General features: G+C 40.6%; 1 protein-coding gene across 2 annotated transcripts; it reads right to left on the bottom strand.

Moving 5' to 3' along the window:
- On the bottom strand, nucleotides 1-26,820 carry LOC308330121 (serine/threonine-protein phosphatase 2A 56 kDa regulatory subunit gamma isoform). Of its 2 annotated transcripts, none has more exons than XM_080784819.1 (14): nucleotides 26,608-26,820; nucleotides 21,076-21,275; nucleotides 18,192-18,302; nucleotides 17,460-17,552; nucleotides 16,761-16,891; nucleotides 15,963-16,022; nucleotides 15,350-15,458; nucleotides 13,840-13,893; nucleotides 13,332-13,502; nucleotides 11,363-11,490; nucleotides 7,989-8,090; nucleotides 7,561-7,633; nucleotides 4,834-4,950; nucleotides 1-3,216 (listed from the first exon to the last, which is right to left on the bottom strand). In XM_080784819.1, exons 1-14 carry the CDS (start codon nucleotides 26,699-26,701, stop codon nucleotides 3,082-3,084), a joined length of 1,578 nt encoding a protein of 525 aa, XP_080640945.1. In that variant the 5' UTR covers nucleotides 26,702-26,820; the 3' UTR covers nucleotides 1-3,081. The 2 variants fall into 2 exon arrangements, with proteins under 2 accessions (XP_080640945.1, XP_080640946.1); XM_080784820.1 differs by having other exon boundaries at nucleotides 3,077-3,216; nucleotides 4,834-4,915; nucleotides 26,608-26,818.
- Nucleotides 26,821-27,258: the final 438 nt, after the last annotated feature.

Genomic DNA, 27,258 nt, shown 5'->3' on the forward strand with positions numbered 1-27,258 from the left:
TATGATTGAAAATATAAATTCAAATAATCTCTTTATTCATTCTATATAGTTATACACCACTAAAGACAGTGATAGGAGCACACAATGGGTATGAACATTTGTCAATTATTTAGAGGAATCTTTGCAAATTTAAACAGAAAAATATATATATATACCAGAACGTTTCCTAATGTTTTGCAGAAAGTACAGCCAGGAAGGGAAAATAAGAATGTATTGTATGTGCCGGATTGACTTATTTCACTTGCTATTGATGTTTTATTCTGTACAGAGGGACAATTTGTACAAAATTAATGTAGATATATATATATATAGATATATAACACTACATGAAACAAAGTAAAATCATATATACAATATTAAATGAAGCCATATAGTACAGGTCACATACAAAAGGACACTTAGTTAAATTATCATGTTTTGGAAATTATGTTAAAACTATAAAGTTCTGCAAAGGTGCCGCAGAAAAAGAAAATAGCCCCAAATCAGATTATAAAATTTCCTGTATTTATGCATTCTTTATTTTTAAACATTACACCTCGGGTTTTGACTCATAAAATCCATAAAACATATCTCCCAGCAAGCAGGGCTGTTCTATAAAAGCATAGATCTCGACAGGTGAAATAAATCTGTTTGTTGAATCTCATTCCTCCAGGAGAAACGGTACATGTTTAACATGGTAGTTTTAATTTACATCATTTTTTTCTTCTTTTTTCGTTGCATTCAAGCAAATACAGTATTAATACAGTTAACAAGCCAAGCCTTGACGCCAGTTTAGTTTCAGCATCTGGCATTCTTATTGGCCACTTGATACCAGTCTGTTACAGCATTGGGCATTCCTATTGACCAAGACAATACCAAACAACTGGCATCCAGGCTACTACCCTCCAGGGACAAGACAATGAAGAAGCTATGGAGAAACAAACTAAAAGAGAGAGAGAGAGAGAGAGAGAGAGAGAACCTACCATATGTCCTCAGTTCAAACAATGGTACAGAGTACTGATTGACGTTAATAGGTGCCCACTAACTCCTAACCAGGATGCACCAATTATAATATATATTTTGTAAAAGCGATTCATAATTCCATTAGGACAACCCTCGTTTCCACATTAACATAGCCTGCTGTGTGTACTGTCTTGCAGGTCCCTGGTGGGTTAATCGGTGCAACTGGGAGCACCTGACCAGACTGACCAGGGGTGTTTAAGACTCATCTTGCAAAGATGCAATCATCACCAAACCACTTATCCATCTGCTGACACTATCATAGCATGGATTGCTACACCTCAGATGAAACCAGTACTACTTATTGTACTCCAGATGTATATAATAAATATACATATTTTAAAGAATCCTCAAAACAAATCTACTGGGATGCTTTGAGGAGGGGGACAGTCACCCGCTGAAGAGAGAAAGGACCTAATAACTCTTCACAGAACCTAGTGTCCTAAAAGCCAACAAAGCTGAATGGAGGTTTTAATGTAGATGAGATGAGAGATGCATTTAGTTAACTGACCTTCGCCTCAGAGCACACAAAATTGCATGTCAGTACAAAGACCAGCTCTGTGTCACTTCTCCCTTTCACCAAAGGAGACAACCCGATACTTCCCAATTACTCATTTAGTGAATGAAACATCCCTATTCAATATATAAGCTTGTGCTCACCTCTCTCTCCCATTGCACCCCAGCAGCGATCACTCTCCTCACTTTGGCTTAGCTTCTATTCAGTATTGTGCTTGCCCGTGACAAGGGGCTGACCATGTCATAATCTAAGTTCTAATCAAGCTACCATTTTATTACACTACCTTCCTAGCCGGTTGCTGGAAAAGGGAACTTAAAACGACTAAACATAATGGATACAAATGAAATAACTCATGCTTCATAGCTTCTTCTAATTATTGTAAATCAATAAGTACCATTGTTTGAACTGTCTTGTCTTGTTCCGCTTCACAAATAGACAGTGAAATGTCTTAGTCAGTAGGAAGAAATCATAAGAGATGAAAGAGCTGCATATGGCACAACACAAGAAAATGTAAAGTGTTACGTGTCCATGGGACAACTTCACCACACTCTCCGTTATCTTGCCGGACATTGCAAGGCTACAGATGGGCCTTGTGTTGGTCTAGAGAGCACTAAACTAGAAAAAGCTTAATTGAAACATCAGCGACCAAAAAGGCAGTCAGCAGACACTGCTGCCTATACCTCAGTGTCCATAATGATGACACACAGACAGACATAGCCATCAAACAAACCAGCAAAAACATAAACATCATAACAGCCTTGGCACTGACAAGATGTCCCTGGGATTGAGTGAAAGAAAAGAACAACAAATACAACAGGAGAAAGAAAAGAGTCTCGTCTTTTCATTCAACCCACAGTCTCTTCGAAGTTCGTTGTTCCCTTTGACAGAAAAGAAAACAAAGTCGACCCGCGGAGGATCCTCCAATGGTGGAGTTCACCTAGTTTCTACGGTCCTAGATCCAACCCGCCAGACACACTTACAAGAAGGAATGAAGGAGTGAATGTCATCATGGCATCTGAACTCCCAGTTTTCCACAGAGATGGGAGGGATGAGGGTGGGAAACAGAGGAGACCAATTACAACGTAGTCTTTCGAGGGGAGGGGCTGATGGCGGAAACAAAAAAAAAAAAAAAAAAAAACACAACCACCATGAATGCTGCAAGACGACCTCAAAAACACTCTTTTCCAACCAAACTCCAGAGAAACGTGGTAATCTGAGGGAAGTGGTGGTGGGATACAGGACTGCTGTACTGCACTGGCCATGGGTCTAGTTGTGCTGAATGTGCTGCAGCGGTACGCAAGGGCCAGGAGGGGAGGATAACTGGAATGGCAGCAAGAATGTGAAGAGAAACTAAGGATTTAGTAAAGGGCAATGGGAGAGGGAGAGAGAGAGAGAGAGAGAGGGGGAAATTGGGAGCCCGTCATTGGCGGACAATTATGACGTGGGCAGCTTGCAGCAGGCATGGACGAGATGGGAATGCACAGAGTTCAGAGCCTATTATTCAGGCCCTTCTGGATGTGGAAATGGGGGGGCCAGTTAAACCAAGAGCCAACAGGTCACAGGATCTAGAGTCCATCGTGGGTGGTCAACATGCCGTCGGCTCGGTGGTGGGACTCCAAGGCTTTTGCGGTGTAAATATCCTGAGGCAACTCAGATTTGCGTCGCACCAGAGGCCGCTCTTTCCACTGGTCGCGCTGTAACTAGAAGATGGAACAACGCAGGAGGGAGGGAAGGGTGGCAGGCAGAGGAGATAGTGGTTAGGGTTCATTAATAGAACAGATTTCATAATGTCATCACTTTCATAATCGTCCTACGCATCCTCGCATTGACCATAATGTTATACACGTTAACAAGATCAGCAGCACAGGATACTAAGCCAGCCACTCATGTGACATTAATATTTGTTATTATGAGCCATTCAATTATATACTATAACAAATGGTCCAGCAACAATCAGAAGATCTAAAGAAAGGTCTGATTGCAGAGTACAGTCCACGGCCAGACTTTAATCTTTGGCCCTTGGCTAAAGCACCAGGGGCCTGTTTCATGAAACCTGGATTAACCAATCCAGGATTTAAGACAAAACCAGGCTAGTTAAATCCTGGTCCACACAGCCTGGTTTGTTCCGTTCCACTAAAGCCAAGCGAGGCTTAGAATGGGCAGATTTATCGAGCCAGGATCATAAAGCCTGGCTGAATGCAGAGCCTGAATGCAGACTCATTCGGTGGAATACAGATTTACTGATCCTTCTTCTTTGTGGGGTATTATGGCAGTTCTCAGTATCAATCTCAGTATCTTTACTAATCTATTCCAGTCTTACCGATACAAATACAAATACTGCTGCTGTAATAAAAGAGACACAATACTCTCGACAGTGGATAGACTGAATGATTAACTACCCCAAAAATATAGTCTACATTTGACCACTACTCTTACCTTACACTATGAAGAATTCTGTTACATTTATTATGGCGATTTCATTATGAAGTTTTAAGCATAATGATATTGTAACTCCCTCTTCTGAGGGAGCTACCTTTGGGGAAGGGGGTTGTTATTTGTTAACCATACTGGTGAACCATGAGTCATGGGTTCAATCCTGGCTTGGGGCGATGCATTTCTTGGCCGTTGGTGGGTGAAATGTTACAATGGTAATATGTTGTATAACAATGAGTAATGGTAACATTTAGTAATGTGTTTTTTTTTTAACAAAAAAATAAATAAACAATAACGGGATGCATTTGATTCTTCTTAATTCTTTCTTTCCTAAGTCTGTATATATACGTACGTCGACGCTAGGTGGCGTCATATAGTCCGTATATATACGTAACCCAACGTAGACTCCGTCTATGTAATGGTTGATGCCTACCGAAGCCTTTAACATTGGTCCGGTTCCCATAGCAACGCCCAACCGTTTCTAGAGGGAGTGCAACGAACCATGTACAACCCCAGATTCGGCACAAACAAGGGACTAAATTATTTTTGCTCCTATGCCACCAAAATGTGGAACATTAAGACATGCGAATCCCTTGACTCCTTCAAAACCTCTCTCCAAGGGCACCTACCGGTATATCTTTGAATATATATTCTTTCAGAGCGAACGTTTTTTTTTTCGTCTAAATGGGTTAAATCCTGGTTTAATCCCTAATGCAAGTTTCGTGAAACAGGCCCCAGGTCTTGTTAACACACACTAAACTAGTATAAAAAAAAACAAGTATACTAGTATACAAGTATAATAATCCTGCACGTTTGTTTTGGTTGGAAGCATTCTAAACTAGCAGGTGGAGGGGGAGGGGGACAGAGAGAGAAGTCAGTTTTACCTGAGTGGCTCCTTCCTCAACTGTCTTTTTTAAGCTCTGAACATCTTCTATCAAAGACACGTCCGTCTCCATTGCAACAGGACTATTGAGGTCAGAGGAATCAACACATATAAGGAACTATGTTGAAAAGAAAAAGGAACAACAAAAAACAGCACAAAGGAATGGAAAAACCTTTCAGTTGCATGCAAAGAATGGATGGAGAAAATGTAACACCAAATAATAAATCAAGCAAGTTGGATTATCGTATGAATAAGAAATATTCAAATAAATAAAGGCATAGTTGAGGTGTGGTGATTGATGTGCAGTAGTCACAAGGTCTTTGGAAGTTGAATTAGGAGTCAAAATAGTTTAGCTTATTATTTAATCAAATATTTGGGATCCAATGATGCAAACCGAATTAGCCAGAGACCATCTACGATCTCTGGTTTTACTTTTCACCACAACTAAACACTTGTAAGAGGACAAGATAACAAATTCAGACATTCTATCTTTAGCTGCAGAATATTTGACATTCTACTGGAAAATACTAGTCACTGATTGGTCTAAATTTAAAAAGGTATACATTCCAAATTGGGCAGATGGAAAGACAACAGCATTGCAGTTACATTAATGGAAGCAATTCACCAAAAAATTCGGAGTGACACCACACACACACACACACACACACACACACACACACACACACACACACACGGCCCAAACCCACCAGATGCTTGTTGTGTGCGACTATTCTCACTAGTAGCTTTTGCCTTTTTCAGAGTGCATTTGTTGCCTGTAGAAAGCAGCCCAGTAGACAGTGAATCGTCATATTTTAAATTATCATTATTCACATAACTGACTTCTCTTTTCCATTGTCTTGAAGCCAGTGTCAAAATCAAGGGAAAGTAACATTTTACTCATAATTTTGCATTCTATCATGGTTGGTAGGGCTATAATTTCTGTAGCTTGTTGGAACGGCAAGCTCCACCTTCAGATTCTGGTGATATGTTTTGAGGAGTTCATCCTGAACTTGCCAATGTATTTAATAACATTAGTAGGATAAGGACTGGAGTAGCTACAATAAACGGCTAAACTGTTTGTGTAATTAGGTTTGAATTTGGTTAAGAATGTAAGTGGCAAATGGACAGCAGTTGACATGGTAGACCTACAGCATCAGCATGGATTGAGCATGGGTTTAAGCAAGATTACACAAGAGGGTGGCTTTACCATCATTAATGCACGCATGCGGTAGCCTACTGTAGGAATGAGCCAATAGCCGAGTTCTGTAAGCAGCGCTAGACCAAAAGTGTTCCAAGAATCTCGCTAGCATAGCAACCCAGTTGCATGGCTCCGCTCTGGGAGATCAGCACAGCTGATTTTCTATGTTTTGATTAGGCGTTCAGTTCCATCATGCTCATTTGAAGCACGGCTAGATGGCTACTTCAACCAATCAGATTGCTTCCTCGAAAACAACCTGTTGTATAATTTGGGTTACATTCAAGAAATTAAATTAAGAATGTCAATTGATTCTAAAAGATTTCATGGCCATCTAGTCTCGGCTGGTCCGGCGCATCACAGGAACAAGGACATACGTTGCAGAAGGAGGAGAGGACACTGGAGCAGCACGGACATTTAACCCATTCTGACCGGGAACCCATTTTGGTGTCAGCATCATGTTATGCTTTAGCTATTGAAAAACAGCAGATCTACAAGCTCATAGCGCGCCACCGAGTGGCGCGCTACGAGCTTGTAGGTCTGCTATTTTTGAAAAATGGAAGAGCGACTGACATTTTTAGAATCTGATCTCAGGTCAGAATGGGTTAATCAGACCAGTGTGTGTCCAGTGAAAACCTCGTATGAATCTGATCTCAGGTCAGAATGGGTTAAAGCCTTTTATCAGGTGCTAGTATACAGAGCGACTACGTTTCGACCTACAGTATGCGGTCTTCATCAGAGTCATGAAGAGTGGTTTGCCAGTGTATCAGTATCATCAGTAAATCAGTATCATAGTCTTCATTAATCGAACATTTTGTATACTACAAGAAAAAGCATTATACAAACAGGAACACTGGTTATATTATGCAAAACGTATGACTTGCGTTTATATTCTTTTACCCACCAATGTATAAATCGTACAACTGTACAATTTCCAAACTGTTGATAAAGTATTCAATCAATTCGTCCTACAATGGTGATCATCAATCGATTAAGTATCGATTGAAGATATGTAATGTATCTCTGTGAAAATATGCAGGCGGACAGTCCTATTTTTATAACCAGACACTGCCAAATCGCGGCAGTAGTTCCCTCCTCCTGCCTGCATCTGGGCTCTCTCAAGCCGAAACGATGAAATAATAATTTTGAGTTGTAGTCTTGTTAGGTTGAGTTTACATTTGCGCTGTGGCAGCGCTTCAATATGTCATAAGTCTCGTGTTGATCCCGCCTCTGGCGGCCCCATACAGCCACGTATCACTTCCGGACAGAATTGGTCCGGAGTATATCGTCTCTGCCCGAGAGATACCCGACTCACCCTTCTGGCAGAATGCAAATGTTGTCCAGCAGGGGGAGTGGTTCGACCAGGCTACTATTTTTATGCATAAAGCAGAAAGTGTGATGTGCGCTAGTGCTGGCCAATGAGAACTGCTGCATCCATTAACATGGGAGTGGTCTCTGTGCTTTTAGGCGTCTGGTGGGTTTGGACCTTGAGGAGGCAAGAAAAGTCCTTGAAAGACTTCACACATTGCTCACCTGTGGATTTGATTTGGCAAGGCTCTCGATCCTGATCCAAGCCTCTTCTCGTTCTTTTGACTTGGCCTTCTCTCTGTTGAACACAGCAAACACCGTAGTATTAATTTAACACAGGTTAAATGTGTCAATTTGTGCACATAAAAATGGATACATTAACAAAATGCATTTAACACTGAGGATTTTAGTGTACAGTCAATTGTCACAATTTGCCAAGTTAGATAAATCAGAGATTGATTTAACAATTGATCACAACAAACATGTTGGAAATCAAACGGTTGCATATCAAAAAGAGCAACCTAGAGGTGTGGATAGTTCAGCCGTGAAATGCCAAACTTTGTCGATTGCGTAGAAACAGGCAGTGTCATTGCAGACAGAGTGACATTAACTGCTAGACTCTGCATACAGACTAGGTGAATAATAGTACATACTTATTTTTCTCAGCCCTGAACTGCTGTGTGCAGTCGTCAAATAGCTTCTGATTCATCTCCATGAAGAGTTTCAGAGCATTGTAGATGAGGCCATGAATAGTCCTGTGAATGAACACAAGCAAAGCGTACACGTGACATGAGTCAGCCTGGAATCAGAGCCCAACACACACATTAACCATTACTGGCAAAGGCCAATGTTGTCCCCCAGCACAAATACCAATTAACATTCCTGGAATGACTTTCCATTAGCACTAAAGCAATTATTCTACTTTTGGCAATTCAAAAATTCTCAAGGACAAAATTATTCCTATCACATACTGTACCACATAGATATATATATAGTTTCGCTGTTGTTTAGAAATGTATATTTTAAAAACACCCTTTTAGCATGTAAACAAATGCAAACAAAGTGGATTCTGCCAATTGTAACATTACAAAACAACTTCTACAGTACCGTATATGACACATTCCTGTTGAATTTGCCATATGAAGAACTGAACTGCAGCAATGTAATTCGAGGAGACTATTTTTTATTTTGATATTAATTATTTTCTAAACAAACTAAAAAAAAACTAACTATTGAAGATGTCTCCCCAATATTAGGAGTTACATCATAGCAACACAAAGTGTTTTTTGTTTAATTCTACATCAAAACGAGTCATTGTTAACTGTCAGCCATCCATAACAGCATAGAATGCCAAGGCAAGGATGCCAACTTTCAGGAATTGGTTGGCGATGCTTATGGCTGCACAGATTCTGAATAGTATATAAAAGATATGTGTTAACCAGGTCATTTGTCCCAGTTTATCCAAGATTAAAGTTGTTTTGCTTGTACTGTATAAAAAAAGTGTAAATACAATGCAAGCAAAAACTGAACAATGTAAATTATTATGTGAGTAACAATGTGTTGATTTGAGATATTCATCTGTCTGTCCATCCATCCGTTTGGTGTTTGTTTTTCATGGTGCCATGATCCTGATTGGATCGAGTGTGTATGTGTGTGTACTGTGCATCATTTTCAGAGAACCGCATGGTATTACAAATTTATACTTGTAATAAACATTGTACTGTATTAACCCATTTTGGGCGGGAACCCCTTTTTGTGTTAGCATTATGTTATGCTTTAGCTATTGAAAAATAGCAGATCTACAAGCTCATAGCGCGCCACCGCCGCCTTAACAGGGACACGGAAGTTTGATCACATCTCCCCGATCCTTGCCTCCCTACACTTTTAAAATTTTAATGTTTGCTTTTAAGTCTGTAAATGGGTTGGCACCAGTCTATATTTCGGAACTTGTAACTCCTAAAGTATCGACAAGGGCCCTGAGGTCGACTGACCAGTCACTTCTCAAGATCCCTAAATCAAAGCTGAAATCCCGGGGGTATAGGTCATTTTCTGTTGTAGCACCCACACTGTGGAATGAACTTCCACCTCATGTCAGAGCTTCTCAATCCTTGTCCGTGTTTAAATCACGTCTGAAAACTCACTTGTACTCCTTGGCATTTGAACATACTGATTAAGAGTAGCTGCTTCCACTGCATTGTGTCCTTATGTGCCCTGTCTATGTACTGTTGTTGTTGCTTTTTAGTATTTCTTTGTGTACAGCACTTTGTTTCAACCTTGTTGTATAAAATGTGCTTTATAAATAAAGTGGATTGGATTGGATTGGATTGGATTCTCAGAATTCATGACTGCATTCACTTGACATCTGTTATGCTTCTGAATAGATTTATCATCTGCCTTGCATTTCTGTAGATCTTGAATCAGCTGTCCATCAGCACATGTCCTTCATCTGTCTGCCAAGTCTCCTTCCTTCCTTCTCTCACCTCATCTCTTCCCCCACTGTCTATAACTAATATACATTATACACTGTCACAATCTGACAAACTATATTTCTACTTGTACTAGCTTAGAGTTAATTATCTCACTAGAGGACTAACAACCCCGTTTCCCTGTGGTATTTTCAAGCAAGATAAAAACTGCAAAAAGCCGTCTCTAACCGTTCCGACTACTTAAATACACACCCCACGTTTGACTTTATTGAACCAAATTAGTCACATTAATTTGCTTGTGGAAAAAAAAAACATTAATTACAAAATTACAAGAACGCGGGGGCGACACATTTTAATCGCCGAATAATTATAGCCTAATCACGCTTTTCTTTTGGAAAACCGAACAATTTATGGACTTCAGTCTTTGTTTATTAAATGTAGTACTTTTAAGGTTTTTCAATAACATGCAGAAACCCTTATATGCGTTTGTGTGAGCTGTAGGCTATTAATTTCACATGGGTGAAGAAGTGAACGCGGTATTGTGCATAAAAAGGTATTAAAATGAAAAGCCAAGTCACATGGCTACAGGCAGAACGTCATCACCTGATCACTATTAACTTTAGTAACTTATTTGAAAGATTCTTTGGAAGTACTTTACAAATATTAAAAGGGAAACGCTTCAGAACATTAACATTTTGTCAGAGGACCATAATAAGTGGCCATATTGCAGGGTTCCCCAATAGGCGGCCCCCTTGTGGCCCCTGGAAGAATACTTTTTGTGATATAAATGGCATTAAATGGGGGTCAGTAGCCTATGCATGTCAAACTGGGCATCCTTTTCAAATGGGGTCTTGCCCTGAACATTAATTTTCAGGGCAAGACCTCGACCTCGACTCGGCCCCCAGCCTGGTACCCTAGTCAAAATATGGCCCTTGAGGGAAATGAATTGGGTAACCCTGCCATAGTGTGCAACAGGACATTGTGTTGGCACTTGGTAATGACAGTTCGGGGAGAGGATACAGCAAATAATGTCCACCGTAGTGTGAAATGTACTAGACTCTAGATTAAAGATCCAACCTGAAAAGGTGGCTAAAAACAACTCAAATTTGTAATCATGAGTAACTAACTATCAGCACTATTTAGTATTCATCACCGGTGTCATTTCTCACTTCACTTGCCGTTGTTCTGTCCCCTGTACCATGTCGATCTGTTCCTGTACTGTATTGTGTTTTTGTATGGACGTAGTGTTGGGTGCTTGCACATATGCACACATGGCATCAACGCATGGTGTTGTGTGCAGGCACACTACACTTTGTCCTTCTTTTATCTGTATTGTATTGTGTTTTGTATGGACGTAGTGTTGGGTGCTTGCACATATGCACACATGGCATCAACGCATGGTGTTGTGTGCAGGCGCCCTACACTTTGTTCTTCTTTTTTATCATTCATTCATTTTTTAAGAGCCTGCCCAGGGACTACAGATGAAATTTAGCTTCGGCTAACTCTGGCCCATTTACATTGATGTGAAAACTGACATGTTGATTAATGCGCTTTGTCCCTGTCAAATAAATAAATAAATAAAGCATAATGAGCAAACGTACTTGTTCCAGTGGGTCTTGGAGTTGCGGTAGAGGGCGGGGAACATGATCGGCAGAATCTTCGCTGCGTTGTCACTGATCAGACTCATGATGTACTCGTTGTTCCAGTAGTAGAGAGCCCTCTCTGCCACCTGAGAGACAACACAGACACATGTTATTCCAGTAGTAGAGAGCCCTTTCTGCCACCTGAGAAACACACGTTGTTATGTGCAGCAGCTTCAACTTCAAGCAATTTCAGACTGCAAAGTGCATTTTAAAATGTGTTAATTTAACTCTGAGGGCCCCATATGGGGCTAGCTCTAAGATGGCACTAAGCCACATAGGGCCAGCGCAAAGCCCACGTCTTCCCGACACACATCCCATGCGACTGTGTTTAGACACCACATGGTCTGGCACAATGCTATTTTGCTCACGGACTTTGCGCTTCAAGTTAAAGACGGGGTGCAATGGCTTTTTGGTAATTTAATTTGAAGTTTCCGTCTAAATGGAAGGCTGTGCGCTTCTGAACCAATCAGTCGCTTCCCTTCAGGCTATGGGACAACAACTCTGCGACGCTGGAGTTGTTAGTTTACAAAACATTGCAAGTCAGATACAGAGCATGCAGCTACTACGTGGCTTATTTCTAAACGATAATATTTTCAGATACATATTTTAGCGTGCTGATTAAGTTTAGAATGAGTAATACACTCTCTGGATGTCATCTTGAATGAGATTAAAACGGAGTAGTTATGTAATCGACAGCAGCTGTGTTTGGAGGACCATGTAGCTATGGGAATCAAACAGGTGAATGAAATCAAGATTACTTTTTATTCATGCAGGACTCACGTTTTCATTCAATGGAAGTAATTAAAATTGGATTTAGAAATAAAAATACACACAAATTGAAATGTTCCCATTGTTTTGGCATCCATTGTTAGGTATGCCCATATGATGACCACGGATATGGTCTAAAAGTGTGAAAAAACACATTTTTTGGGACTGTCCAATAATTTCAAGGTTTTGGAAAAAGGTTAATAAGGAAATCGAAAAATGTTTAGGGTTTAATATTCCTTTTGGTCCTGAGTTGTGTCTGCTTGGTATTATACCAGAGGAGGTGCGTGATTGGAGTTACATATTAAGGATACTTGTACTGATTGCTAAGAAAATGATAACAGTAAATTGGAAGGAAGTAAAGCCTCCTACTATAACCCAATGGAAGCAGAGACTGAAGCAGGTTTATATAATGGAAGAAATGACCGCAAGGTTACAATTAAAAATAGAAAGTTTCATACTTAGATGGACTTCTGTGATATTGTATTTGGGTGTTTCAATGTATGTGTAGAGGTTGTTGGGTCTATAAAAGTGTCATGTAGTGGTTGTTGTGTCTGAAAAAAATGCTTTTATATAACTGAAGTCTATTGTGAGTCATGTCTCCAGCTCTTCTCCTGCCTAACTCAACTTGGAAAATGCTGTACTATAGTAGTTATGTCAAGCTGTTTTTCTGTTGTTCTTTTTGTGTTATTGTTATTGTGTTTTCATTGATTCGTATGTTTTACTTGTGTTCGATTATTAATTGGTGTAAAAAAAAAAAAAACGTTTGAATAAAAACAAAGGTATTTTTTATTTCACCATGTCTTTAAGACCAGCTTGGAGATGGTCTTATCGCATGGCACAGTGAAACACAGGTGTTTCGTTGTTACTTTGTCATTTAGAAAGCAAAGTGCATTGAAGGTGCCATGGGTTCACAATGCGCACACATTGATTGCAATTAAAATCGTTCGATCTGAACAAAAGACTCAACAATGAGGTGGCATTTCAAGAACTTGCTGGAAGTGCTGGTGCCGTGTGCGTTAGACAAGCAGTGAGGGAAAAGAAGCACAGCATGTCCTTATTTACAGTAGTTGCATGCCATGCACCCAATTTATTCACTCTCAAGAGTTAAATGAACACTCAGGATGTGACAAGGTGGCGTTTGTCAGTTGTCAGCAGTTACCTGGAAGTGCGGACTGGACACACACTTGGCCAGTTGTCTGAAGAGCGGCTCCTGGACCTTGACGAACTCGGAGGGCTCGATGACGTCCAGGATCTCCTCGAGCTCATTGAGGAACATCACCTCCTTGGGACTGTGGGTCTTGGGCCAGTATTTCAGTAGGGCCATCACCACCTGTCCAGACGGTCAAATTAAGATGATGGGGGTCGGATGCTAATCACAGTTTAAAGAAAAAGGTGGTATTTTGGGATAAATAGAGGCAAGCAGTTCATCATCAGTAGCTCTGAACAATAAACAGAGTTTACATTGGGATGCACGATATATCTGCCATGTATACAGTATACATTTCTGACAATATTCCCCTCTTTGACATAATCTGCAAATAAGTGTACATTCACCGATTGCAGAAGCCAATTTGTATCTGTTGTTTGTGATGCATGAATTTTGAATTTCCATCAGTGCATCCTTTTTGCAGTATAGTCACACTGAATGTGTAATTAAGCGGACATACCGGTTCAGTGAGAGTGCTGTCCTTCTCCAAAAACTGCACCACACAGTAGGCCAGCTGTAAAAAGCATCCATACATTACACACTCAAATCAGGAAGCATTTAACCACACGAACCCTAGCATGATAGCATCCCTATTCTTGGCCTGACATAGGGGAACTGTGGGTGGAACATTTGGTGAAATTAGCTGATGTTAAGGGTATAAGATTACGTGGTTAAAGCAGGGGGGTGGTGAGGGTCCAGGGCGTTCCAGCTATTTGTATCTGGAACATCAGTTTAACTTATTTAACCCAATATACCCCTGAAGATGAGAGATATCGTCTGTTCTGTGATCTAGATGAAATTGAAAACAAAGATCACTTTTTGTTTTACTGCTCTAAATACGACGACATAAGGAATATTCTGGTTAATAAGATGTCTTCTATATATGTGGGGATTTCCTAGATTTAAATGACCATGTAAAAATGGAGATATGTTTTGCCAAAGGGACTTTCGTTGTAGCAGATTATATCTGTCAAGCTTGGGAAAGAAGACAGAGTACTCTGTATACATCTGAGGTGTAATATAATTAATTATGTATACATCTGAGGTGTAATATAATGAATTATGTAACGTAAACATGCTGTAAATGCATAAATTATGTAATGTAAAACATGCTGTAATTGCAACTGTGAAATGGTGTCTTATAAACCCATGAGGTTGTGCACACGGTGTGCACGAAAATAAATAATCAATCAATCAATATACACACACATTTTTTTTAAACATTTTAACAACTCTGGTACCGAGACCCCCACAGATGGGGATCCACGGTCAAATACTGTACATTTGGTGGTCCCTGTCATGAAAAAAAAAACACTACTGGGTTAAATGATCAGGTGTTTGAGTGAACACACAAGCAAAGTCAGTGTAACACAGGATGAGATAAGCCAGCTGACGCATCATTTCCACCGGGCTACAGAGAGACAGACTGGCGTAACTGTCGTAACCATAGTTACTAACTCAGCCGTCAGAATGCCAGGTGTCCAATATCACCGCCTTCTCGGTCTGCCGCTCTCTCTAAAATAAGGAATGCAGGCTATAGGGCTGCAACTGTCCATTACTTTTTCGATCAATATTTTTGTGTTGTTTTACATAACAAAAAGAGTAACCACATAAGTGTAATTTTATACTTTGTGATCATGTTCATTCGCATTCATTTTGTATGACGTGTCGCAGCGTGTTGTGAGCTTGTAGATCACTACTTTTAAAATTTCATTTAATTTTTTTTTGCCCAAAATACGAAATGATTGTTAATTATTTTATGTAATGGCTTCAAAATACACACACACACACACACACACACACACACACACACACACACGACCAGAAGTATATTAGATATTCTGTTTTAACTCAATGCAAAATATCGTTGCCAAACTCAATGCGTTGCGCCTTGTGAGGTTGTATCTGCCATTTTCAGTTCTTCAAATACACAATTGCAGCTGCCATAGTAAAACACAGAGACCTCTTACCTGTGGATGGTAGACACTGAGTGATTTGACTTTGTGCAGAGGCAGAAGAACCTTCAACAGGAAGATCTTGTGCTCTTCTTTTAGTGGTAAGGCAAACCCGTTGATTATACTGCAAGAGAAACAAAAGATATACTGTATGCTCTGAGAGAGAAATCCAAAATGATGATCCGACTAGCATTCTGAGGCTTCGTACACACCTACACAACAAATGTTCGGTCCGTGTGCAATGTCTGATTGCTGTTTGATTGCGGCTCCAATTCATTTTCAATGTTTGACCAAACATCTGTTTGATGAGCGGGGCGCAATCAGCAATCATCAAATCAAACACAAATGTTTGGTCAAACCATGTGACTCCCATTGGAAAAGCATTGTGGTGACCCAAAATGAGGTGTGAATGAGTCCCGAGGCTTTCGTCATATTGAAATATCAATTGCAGATTATGACAATTATGAAGCTGTCACACCTCAGGGAAACAAAGACATTCTCGACTTTATTCCACATGTGACACGGTGGTACAGTAGAATGATTTGCAAGACCCAATACACATAATTCGTGCAGACATTTAGGCCATGTCGTTCAATTATTAATAGCGTGATTACATTGCTCCCCATACCTTCCAAGAATTTCCAGGAGTTCAGCTATGCCATTATGGTGCTCCGTCTCATAGATAAACCTACAGGGGAGAACATACAAGGACTTTATTCTTCAGAGAAGCAAATTAATCAAGTTGTTGTCAAGTCAAGTTAAGTTGTGTTGTCTACAGTGGTGTATATTTACTACGTACATTTACAAAAGTACTGTACAGCACAATTTTGAGGTCCATTTTTTGTACTGGAGTAATTTGCAATTTTCAGTACTTTTTACAGTTATTTTTGACAACTTGTGTTACTTTGTAGATTTAGATTATTATTACAAAATATACATCAATTACTTCAGCCCTATATATACACATTTTGGCCATTTGAAAATAGCAGATCTACAAGCTGCGACGTATTGTGAGCTTGTAGATCGGCAATTTTCAAATTACTTTAATACATTTGAAAACAGGACAGTCTGCATTACGAGCACTTTCTACTTTTTTGTGCTTTAAGTACATTTTGATGCCAATACTTTTGTACTTTTACTCAAGTAAATTTTAATTCCTTTTACTTGTAACAGAGCAGTTCTACATTGCAGCATTATACTTTTACTTAAACCATTTTGACCTGAGATCAGATTCTAAAAACGTCTTCTACATCCTGACAGTATTCTGAAAAAGCTGTTTCTTTGTCAGTCGTTCTTCGATTTTTCAAAAATAGCAGAACTACAAGCTTGTAGATCGGCTATTTTTTCAATAGCTAAAGCATAACATAATGCTAACACCAAAAGGGGTTCCCGCCCCAAAATGGGTTAAACAAAGGGCTGAACTCACCTATAGAAAATATTATTGATCTGCTTTCTGATGTATGCTCTCAGGCCCAGGAACTTCCCATAGATTCTGTGGAGGGTGGTTTTTAGGAAGTCTCTCTCTCTGGGATCTTCACTATCAAATAGATCTAGAAGCTATAACAAAACAAAGACGTTAAGTTAGTAAAATCCATGATGGTCCTCTAGTCTAAACGTTCGTGTCGGCTTACAATAGTCATGTTTACTACAATAGCAACAAATAGGCTGTGTGTTCCCATAAAGGTGTGGTTTTCCTCATAAAAGGTTTAAAGTTATATTGAAATCCCCCCCCCCAAAAAAAGAAAAGAAATATATATATAAAGAAAAAATATATATTGATGATTTTTAGTCTAAATTACTATTAATATAGTACAATGTTTATTACAAGTATAAATTTGTAATACCATGCGGTTCTCTGAAAAGAATGCACAGTACACACACACACACACACACACACACACACACACACACACACACACACACACACACACACACACACACACACACACACACACACACACACACGATCCAATCAGGATCAAGTATTCCCTGTGGCCATGGTATATAAAGTATTTAACTATGGCCATGGTATATAAAGTATTTAACTGTGGCCATGGTATATAAAGTATATTTAATTACTTTTGGTTCTGGGCTGAACAAGGTAAACTGAACCTTTGGCTCTTACCTGCATTACAAATTTCTGGTCGATGTATTTCTTTGCTATGTTTGGCTGAAAGTCAGGGGATTCTAAAAACCTAAGGAAAAACTCATAGACGAGCTGGAGGAGAAAAGAAGAAAGCATTAGGAACAGCAGTTGCTCTTTGATGCTGCAAATGGGACTACAAATAAAAAACAGCTTTTCTATTTGCTCCGTTTGTCTCTAAAACAGATTGGAATTAACTTCCATTGATGCAGATCAGTTCATCACTTGAGCCGTACACACGTTGTCAAACAACAAATAGCGAGAATAGCCGATCCACAAGCTCACAACATGTCACGATGCAAAGCGCTGTGAGCTTGTTCACTAACTATCATTTGACTAACTATCATTTGGAAGAATTGCCCAAAATAGTGATGGCTCATTAATATTAATATTCCTTAAACAACACAGAGGAGGCAGTGCTAGCCAATGTTTGTCACTGCTGGAGTGAGGACTTTTAAAGCACTTCTAAGAAATCTAATGTTTAAATTTATGAAAAGGCTTTCAAGCCCCTCAGTGAGCTGTTCACGTTATACATCTAGATTAAGGGTACACTGGCTAGAATGCCTGTATGTTCTGCCTGTGGGTTAACTTATATACTTTTGTTTTACATTCTTTTATGATTTGTATTGCCTGTTGTATCTCTTGTATGTTAACCCCGGGTATGTATCCCTATGGACCGAGTCTGCTAATAAAGCTGAATTGAATGTGGTTAACCTGTAGGTGTGGCCATGCAGCCTCGAGTGTGGGCTCATCCTCTTCAGGGTCAAACTCTGCTCCAGTGGGGTTGGACGATGGAGGCAACGTTCTAAACATATTCACAGCAAACTGGAAAGGAAAGAGACAAAAACAATCAGAATTGAGAGGAATTACAATTTAGGCATTAGAGCGACTTACAGTACGCAAGAACACATGGTAATACATCAAATACAAATACATAGAAAGTCATCAAGGATCATGTAAGTAAGCTAAAATCCATCCGTCTAACAGTACAATATTTGTACAATGAAACTATAAATATACAGTATATAATTGAATGTCTACATAAAATGCTATCTTACATACCTTTAGCCTTTCTTCTTCTTTTTAACTACTTTGTATACATCTGCACATTTTGAATATGTCCTAATAAAATACTTTTAGGTCTTTATTGTCAGCACCTATAGTTTGAAGAAAGTATCCTCCAGCAAGCAATAGTGTTTTGAATTTAATATGACTAATTATACAGTAACTTCCTCTCAGGGCACAAATCTCTTCTGCCTAGAGAATGTAAATGCTGTGCATGCCAGCACGATAGATGACTTGAATTAGACTATTATTCGTTTTTACAAAGTTTACTAGACATCTCCAGTTTTCCTTAAAATCTGGTCGGCAGTGGTCGCATGGTTGGGCCGAGCTATTCACGGACGTTTGGTCAAGGGAATTTAGCATGTCATTTAGACAGATGCTAGGTTCACTGGTTTTTCTGGCATCCTATAGTTTTCCACGTATAGATTATTATTATTTTTTATATCCTTATGTTGTTTAGTCTGATGCCATGTTCTTGGTTTACCTTGATCCTATATTACTGAGGCACTACACTGTACACTGCATCTCTGCATTTGATGTATGCGTTTACCGTGCTTACTGTAAGTCGCTATGGGTAAAGAGCATCTGCAAAAATTCCTTAATTGTAAATTGTGTCATTCATGCTAGCAAAAGCTACAGCATCTGCTCTGTTGAGACACCTCCAACAGTGCTGTGCCACTGAGCATTGAAAAACTTAGTATCGCTAAAGATGTGAAGAGTCTTAGTTAAATCACTTATTCCTGTGTTCATTCTTTGCCGACACTCTAATATCAGTTCTCAACTTCTCCCAATGCATGATTGATTGGTACTGAAATAATTACGCCAACTTTCATGTTCATGAATGTTTCAAAATGGTCCATCTTTAGCCATCCACCAAATTAAAAAATCGTACCTCTGGCTCTGCATCCTTGAAAACTGGCCCTTAGGTTTACATGGGCTTTGCCCCACAATGATCAAAGTGTGCGTTATGTTCTCCGCCTCTCACAGTGTCAACTGACTCCCCTGTGGGCTGCTATTCCCAGTCACACAGATCATGGGACAGTGCAGGTGGCCTACTAAAAACACTAGGACCCTTGTTTGTAAAGAAGGGCTTCTAGGTAGATTTTAAGTGTATGATGCACTATAACTCTGAACAGGCTGTAGTTATGATACTTTGTCTGTGCATTATTTGATACCCTCAAGAAGGCCAACCTGCTTGCCGAAACGTTGGTTTAATAAAGTTTATAGCATCGTGACTACGAGCTGTGCGGCCTCTTTTCCTTTCTTAGTCAAGGACATGTCACATGAACACTTGACAAGCTTCCACTTACATGTAAGTAAAACCCATTTCTCTTGCTCAACCTGAGCAGAGTTGGCTCCACTTGGTTCACTCCTTTTGCATAGCAACATGCAAGTTGATTTTAGAAAATGATAACTAGATATTGAGATCACTATACTGATCATTTTTTACATGATGGCTTGCACTTAAGCGAAGTTTAACATCAGGTTTCTTAGTCGGAGTACTACTAAATATCATGGCTTGGATAACCAAGTTGTTATTATGTAGATGTTGCACTCCACCTCAGCAGTCCATCTCCCAGGATGGACTCTATCTATGTTCTAAATAAATGAATGCTCCATTTTATATTTTGTTGTTTGACAGCTTGACAGTTTGACAGCTCAAAATGTGCAAAAAATATGTGCAAAACAATTAACATTAGTGAGAACCAATTATATGAAGATATGTTTGAAAAGTGGTCCTTTAACCCATTCTGACCGGGAACCCATTTTGGTGTTAGCATCATGTCATGCTTTAGCTATTGAAAAATAGCAGATCTACAAGCTCATAGCGCGCCACCGAGTGGCACGCTACGAGCTTGTAGGTCTGCTATTTTTGAAAAATCGAAGAACGACTGACATTTTTAGAATCTGATCTCAGGTCAGAATGGGTTAATCAGACCAGTGTGTGTCCAGTGGAAACCTCGTATGAATCTGATCTCAGGTCAGAATGGGTTAACATTTCCAGTGACATTTATCCTCATCTGCTTGTACAGTACCAGTACTATGTACATAGTTTAACCATGTTTGCAGCACTCAAAACACAATTGAAACGGTTTGATCCGTCTACGTATTATTGGTCATACACTCATACTGTACACATGATCTGCAACTTACCGCACACATGTTGGCACTAAATGTGTGCAGCTTGCACAGTGCATAGCATACCTGCTGCTTTTTCTCCCTCATTCTAACATTTAAATGTTATGAAATTGTGTCTTTTTTTTCTTTTTTTTTTACAAAAGTCTAACCTTTGATGAGACGCTCTATACGTGCTAAAATCCTGGATGTTTAAAAAGAACAAAGGTTTTCCTGTTTAAGAGAATTTGGACCAAGATAATCAATTCCGCGGTCTGTTTCCATTTACAAAAAGTGTGCACATAATATTAGTTAAATCGGCAAACATTTTGTGCTGAAGCTAATCCAGATCTCCCCCCGTCAATAGCGTTTTATCTCATCATCTGAAAAGCAGCTCCATTTGAGCAGCTCTACTGACCATGTGCACCACCTCTGGGTAGATGGGCTCTGTGATAACATTCCTGTTGTGGGTGATGTACTCCACCATCTCGCTGAGCGCCGCACGCTTCACCTCCTTCCATTTCAGGTCACTCAGCGGGTCGGACAAGAAGTCAAAGAGGACGCAGCACTGCCGCAGCTTCTGGATAAACAGCTTCTCCTGTTCCGCCGGGGCCACATCTGAGGAGGGAGAGAGAGGAACAGTTAGAATAAATGGTAAATGGTGCATTTATATAGCGCCTTTATCCAAGGCGCTTTACATAGATTGGTGTGCATTACCCATTCACACGCCGATGGCAGCTGAAACCATGCAAGGCACCAACTAGCACATCGGGAGCAATTAGGGGTGTCAGTGTCTTGCTCAAGGACACTTCGACAGTAACTCTGGGGGAGCCCACAGGGTTCGAACTGGAAACCTTGCGGTTCCCATCCAGGCACTCTACCCCTGAGCCACCGCCATCTGAGGAGGTAGAGAGGAACAGTTAGAACGGACCAAAAGGAACCCGATTTAGAATTCGTCACACAATGGTGTTGCACACGGAAGAGTGTGCAACACCATACGTGTTGTATAAATCAGGCTGTAGGGAGCACAATTATAATATGATGAATGAATGAAAGGAGTCGATGGATTGTGGGCATGAAAATGGTGGGAAAGTTCCGTGCTTGAACTGTATTCAAAGCTGCATCCAAGACAGAGGAAGAATGGAACAGAACTGCAGGCAGCAATGTGCAGCCGACGGAAGGAACAGAATTTTTCATGTAAATATTAGGAGAAAGAAGAAACAAAGGCTAAGATGTAAAGAGCAGGGTGTGAATGAGGATGATGGATGTAGAGGAGGAAAAGAACAGATTAACCCATTCTGAACGGGAACCCATTTTGGTGTTAGCATCATGTTATGCTTTAGCTATTGAAAAATAGCAGATCTACAAGCTCATAGCGCGCCACCGAGTGGCGTGCTATGAGCTTGTAGGTCTGCTATTTTTGAAAAATCGAAGAACGACTGACATTTTTATAATCTGATCTCAGGTCAGAATGGGTTCATCAGACCAGTGTGTGTCCAGTGGAAACCTCGTACGAATCTGATCTCAGGTCAGAATGGGTTAAAAATAAGAGATGATGACGACGATGGGAAGAAGAGGAATTGTGGAAGTAGGTGAAAGATCACACTAGAGCTTTTGGAATAGCCAATGCCTTTGAACTTCAAAAAAGAAAATATATTTTTGTAGCGTATATAAAAAAACATAGCCACAAAGGCCACGTTGTTATTTTTATACACAGTGGTTTAAACACTTCCTCATTCTCGTTTTCCAAGTGCTCAGAATACACTGACAATCTAGATTCAGCGCCACTTCTCACAAGACAACGCAAAGAGCAACTAACCTCTCTGAAAAGTCCTTTCTACTTTCAATGAATTTATTGTCATGTCACATCAGTTTTAAAAAGGTTTTTGTGCAGTTCCCATCCCATCCCAATGTGGTGCAGCTGGGGTACAGTGTGACACTATAATAGAATTAGAAAAAGGACATCAGTGCAGTAGTTTTTCCTCACTCAAACACTTGCCAGTAGTAAGTACTGTGTCTCGCTGGGTTTTGAGTCCACTGGCTGTCTTCACAGGAAAAGCTCATTCTTACCCCGTTAAAAGAGCCAATCTGTCAAATGAATTGGTGCCAATGAACTAGCAATATACTATTCGGTTTCTATGAGGAATTCTAAATGTAAACATGCTGGACAAACCACCCCTTTTTGTCCAGTTAAATAAAAAAGGTCAACATTAGACACTTTTCTTTTCAGTATATGGTGATGAAGGAATGCCATGTCTTTTCTTCACAAAGCCTTTAACGGGCAGGTGGAGGGTGGAGAACTACATCAGGGTGTGGCATAGCTTCAGTTCATTCACAAACAGAAGGAGCTGCATGTGGCACAGAGAGACGATCGGGCCTGTCAAATCAACATGCGCTCCTTGGCTCCGCTGTCTGTTGCCTGGCAACGAGCCCTGACAAGCCCCCCCCCCCCCCCCCCCTTTCCAGTGTGTCCAGGTATGGTTGTGTTGAGTGTTGATACATGACAGGACACTCTCAGGCCTCTCAATTAGAACTGGTACCCTCTACCCAGGTCAATATCTTGTTTGAGACGAGTGAGTGAGCTGGAGTGGGTCATTGGTGTGGAAGCAAGGAGCCAAGGGCAGCAATGATTAAATCAATCTTTAATTAAAATAATAATGTGAATGTTTCTCACATTGGTCACTGACTCAGATATATAGAATGTATTCATCCTTAGTCGTCTAAACATAAATGTGGACTGTAGATGTGATTGAATATAAAAATGTTATATCGACCCTAAATGCCCACAGGAGGAAAAGAAAACATATGCTTAATTTGGGGCTGAGTCATATCTCTCTGCAAAATGGACTGACAGCATTGTTGAGAAAATCAACCAAGATGAAATGTTGCCATAGTATTTAATGTGGTTTAAAGCTCAAAGTAAGGACACTGGCATTCAGAGTTGCATCAACCTTAGCTGACATAATACATGCAACGCTTTCTTTCCTCTTAAGAAAGGTTGGGGTCTGTGGTTTCAAAAGGTAACAAACCAACAAAACCAGTGCACAGAGGACTGTGTTCACTGAACCTCATCATTTGGCATGGCCCTGAGGCAGTCTGTAGATCGTGGCGCCACTCCTGGGCCAAATTAGATTGCAAACACAAACAAAATTGCTAAACACATCAAAATGATGAAGCCGTTTCATACAGATTATGCTGGGACCTGTGGTCCTCCTGACATAATCAATTAGTTAATAACCAAGTTAGACTATAACAAGAGTTCAACAGTGACAAGGCTGCAAAAACAGGACATTGACAAAATGAAGGTGCAACATTTAGTCTTATTGTAATTTACCACATATGCTAGCCTATAATAACACCTCCGATAAAGAACTTTGCCTCTGAAGAAAACAATCACCACCAGCCAAGATCCATCATATTGCACATAATTACACAAAATGGTGTTGCAGTTGGAAAGTCACACAGTGTTGAACTTGACAATAATGAGAGGGCAAACGTTCTACAGAAAGTATTGGACGTACTGTACACACTAGGAAATAAAAGCCATAGTGCCAACTACAAATGCCCTGATTTCACAGAGGCCCCTAGTACACAAAGACTGGCAAACGCTATAAGACAGAATAGAGGACACCCATGCTCCTCCTTGACATTCTTGCAGACGGGCAGATTCTGGGTAAGTGGAGATATCCTATAAAGACAGCGGAGACTTGGCCACCCCACCCCACCAACACACACACACACACACACACACACACGTCTGCCAATTTATCTTGATGACAGCGAGAGGTTGGGAATTCCAGAGGTGAGGGGGGGGGGGGGGGGGGGGGTGCACGTTTTTGTAATTTTCATTAAGTATGACAATGAAAGGTGTTGTCCCTATAACACAGCAGAATATCCACACAAGCTCTGGAAAAGTTGCCATCACGTTCCAGCGCCAGTGATCATGTAAAACAAAAGTTGATGCTTCTTACGAGTAATTTATCACTGCATTTTCAACTTTGTTGTGCAACAAATATAAATGTACTGATGCCGAGTATACTTTAACAATTACAGTAGATGGACACTGGGGCAACTTGTTTATCTGAACCACTATTAGGTGACATTACAAAAGAATTTCAGCTAAGATATAGTATTTCTAAATATGCCTGGAATCGTAATGAATATCAACCAGCATGTGATTTCAAATGTGTATTTACATTCAGAACGGGATCTTTAGATAACTCCCTTCTTCCAGGAAAATGGAATTGCTTTCAATTTCAACCTTGCATTGATGATTGGCAAAGGCAACAAACAAACACAGCCAAATGTGACCCACCGCCTTTGAGTGAGCACACAAGTCTGTTACATCATTCTCAAAAAGGAGACGGTCTGTAGAGGTCTCGTTTATTCATCCTAGGACTGAGACTGGACTGGAATGTGTCCCGGTGACTTGCACTCTCGTACACACCTTGACCACGACAACCCTCTGCTTCCCCTGCCTGTGTGCGTTACGTGTATGTATGCTTCCTCTGCCTGTGTGCGTTACGTGTACGTACACACCTAACATATCCAGTAGGTTGTGTAACGAACAGCTAAAAGGCCCACTGTTGTTGTGATGCCAATATTGACATTAATCACAAGGTGACCGACGTCCTATTAATACCATTCACAGTAGCCTGAACAAGGATGCAAGACGAGCATGTGCGTGTGTTTTCCTAAGAGGACAGAAGGATGATTTAGCTTCTTGTCCCCGTTATGGAAGGAAGATTATAATAATAAAAAAAAGAGGAGTCACGCTGAAATGCCATGAGTCCCACCTGTGGCTGATATTGATTTGGCAGCACTATATTGTTATAGTGACAGCATGGGATGGATGATGGGCTGTTTTTGATACTGTTCACGGTTCAAGTTCAATGTTGTACTTCGTCGTTACATTTTGTGTAGAGGTACATGAAGTAGCTCCCAACTCAGCTTACTATTAACCACTTTAACGCCCCAAACAAACACCTCAAAACAAACGTTTCAAACAAAAAAGGGTGAAATACTGTTTACCATCATCACGCCTTCCATCTTAAAATTGTATAGATAAGTAATATAGCAGCAGATCACATCAGAGCAGGAGAAAGAGAGAGTTTGATTGTTCACTGGATGTCATTCAATGCAGTGGTCCATGCTGGCTTCAATCAAGAGCCTAATCAATAACAGCCCATGGCTACATTCAACACTGAGACGCACCACAGACTACAGTGGTAAAATGTAGGCATGTCCTTTACAGTTTACAACAAGCTAGCTTCTGTTCTACCTGTATCAGAGGCAGAGTTCCTGCTGCCAAAGGAGGACATTGATTAAATGAACCCTAAATATAAGACACACAGTTCTGCACAGCAGAGACCTGGGACGTTACATCCATTTCGACCGACAACAGTTTATCTATCTCAGACTCAGACTGATTCGTGCAGAGATGTACAGGAGTGTGGAAAAAAACCCCAGGGCAACAGTCTACCAGCGAGACAGAGAAGACAAATATGAAATATGGATTTGTCTGATTAATTTGTCTAAAAGCACTACATAATGACATAACACCAACGAGAGACAAGACACACAAACATTAACATGAAAAGGTAGGGGAGACAACCCTTCCCTAGTCCATGACCTCACTTCCTTTGACATCACTAGGCTGGCGGGGGGATGGGCACAGAGAGGAGAGCTAGCTAGTAAAACCAGCTTTTTATGCAGCTCCCTGTCCGCACAGCTAGGCATACAAGCCTTGTGAATGAGCATTCCCCAGTTACAGTCAAAGCACAATACAAGAGCTTAATCGACTGGTCCTCTAAGAAACAAAAGACATCAAACACCTGATTGCTGACTAACCAGGCAGTAACCAGTGGATGGGAACAGGAGGAGCAGAGCAGCATAGCTCTCTTTCCCTCTAATTCCCTAGGACAATAGAGAATACATTGTGCTTACATACCTCTGAAGTGCATAAGGGCCACCGGCTGAAAAGGCCCATTGGAATTAGGTGCATCCACAACCATCCTGTCCCCCGATTTATTGCATGTCAACATCTAAACCTCGACCAGGAAGGCGATCCACTCAGGGCGAGAGGCCAGCCTCCATTTTAGCACAAAGGCAGATCAGAAAATGAAGCTCTCTGCTGCTGGAGGGAACTGGCTAGTTAGTGATGTCAGCAGGGAGGCAGCCCGCTGGTTGGCTGAGCGCAGGGCTTCTGTGGAGCAGGAGCAGAACCATAGAGTTGAGCAGAACAGGCAAGGGCTGCTGAGAGAGGGAGAGGGTGATTGGCTGAGAGGACACGGACAGGGCGGGACATGCAGAGGAATTTTGGACTTGCCCCCTTCCGCCTCCTCAAAGCTCACTCACTGCTCTCTGATGACGCTCTGACTGCTGCTACAGATCTTAGATCAGCTTTACTAAAGACTATTTCACATGTTAACCACTGGCGGGGCTTAAAACATGATCTGATCCAGGATAAGAGGCTATAGGAGTAACTTACTTATGTGTGCTTAGAGGGGGAGAGAGAGGAGATAGAGAGAGAGAGAGAGAGAGAGAGAGAGAGAGAGAGAGAGAGAGAGAGAGAGGGGCTGAATCTTCAAAGTGTTTGATT

The sequence above is a fragment of the Protomyctophum bolini genome, assembly GCF_963924005.1.
Source record: "Protomyctophum bolini genome assembly, chromosome: 15".
NCBI classification, from domain to species: domain Eukaryota; kingdom Metazoa; phylum Chordata; class Actinopteri; order Myctophiformes; family Myctophidae; genus Protomyctophum; species Protomyctophum bolini.

What these genes read in the sequence shown, in the direction of transcription:
- LOC308330121 (XM_080784819.1), bottom strand. Translation starts at nt 26,701, where the DNA reads ATGTTGACATGCAATAAATCGGGGGACAGGATGGTTGTGGATGCACCT. An exon ending in CTGCATGGCCACACCTACAG is followed by an intron (nt 17,553 to 18,191) that starts GTTAACCACATT and finishes TTTCTCCTCCAG; the next exon opens with CTCGTCTATGAGTTTTTCCT. An exon ending in TTGAGGAAGGAGCCACTCAG is followed by an intron (nt 3,217 to 4,833) that starts GTAAAACTGACT and finishes TCCATCTTCTAG; the next exon opens with TTACAGCGCGACCAGTGGAA.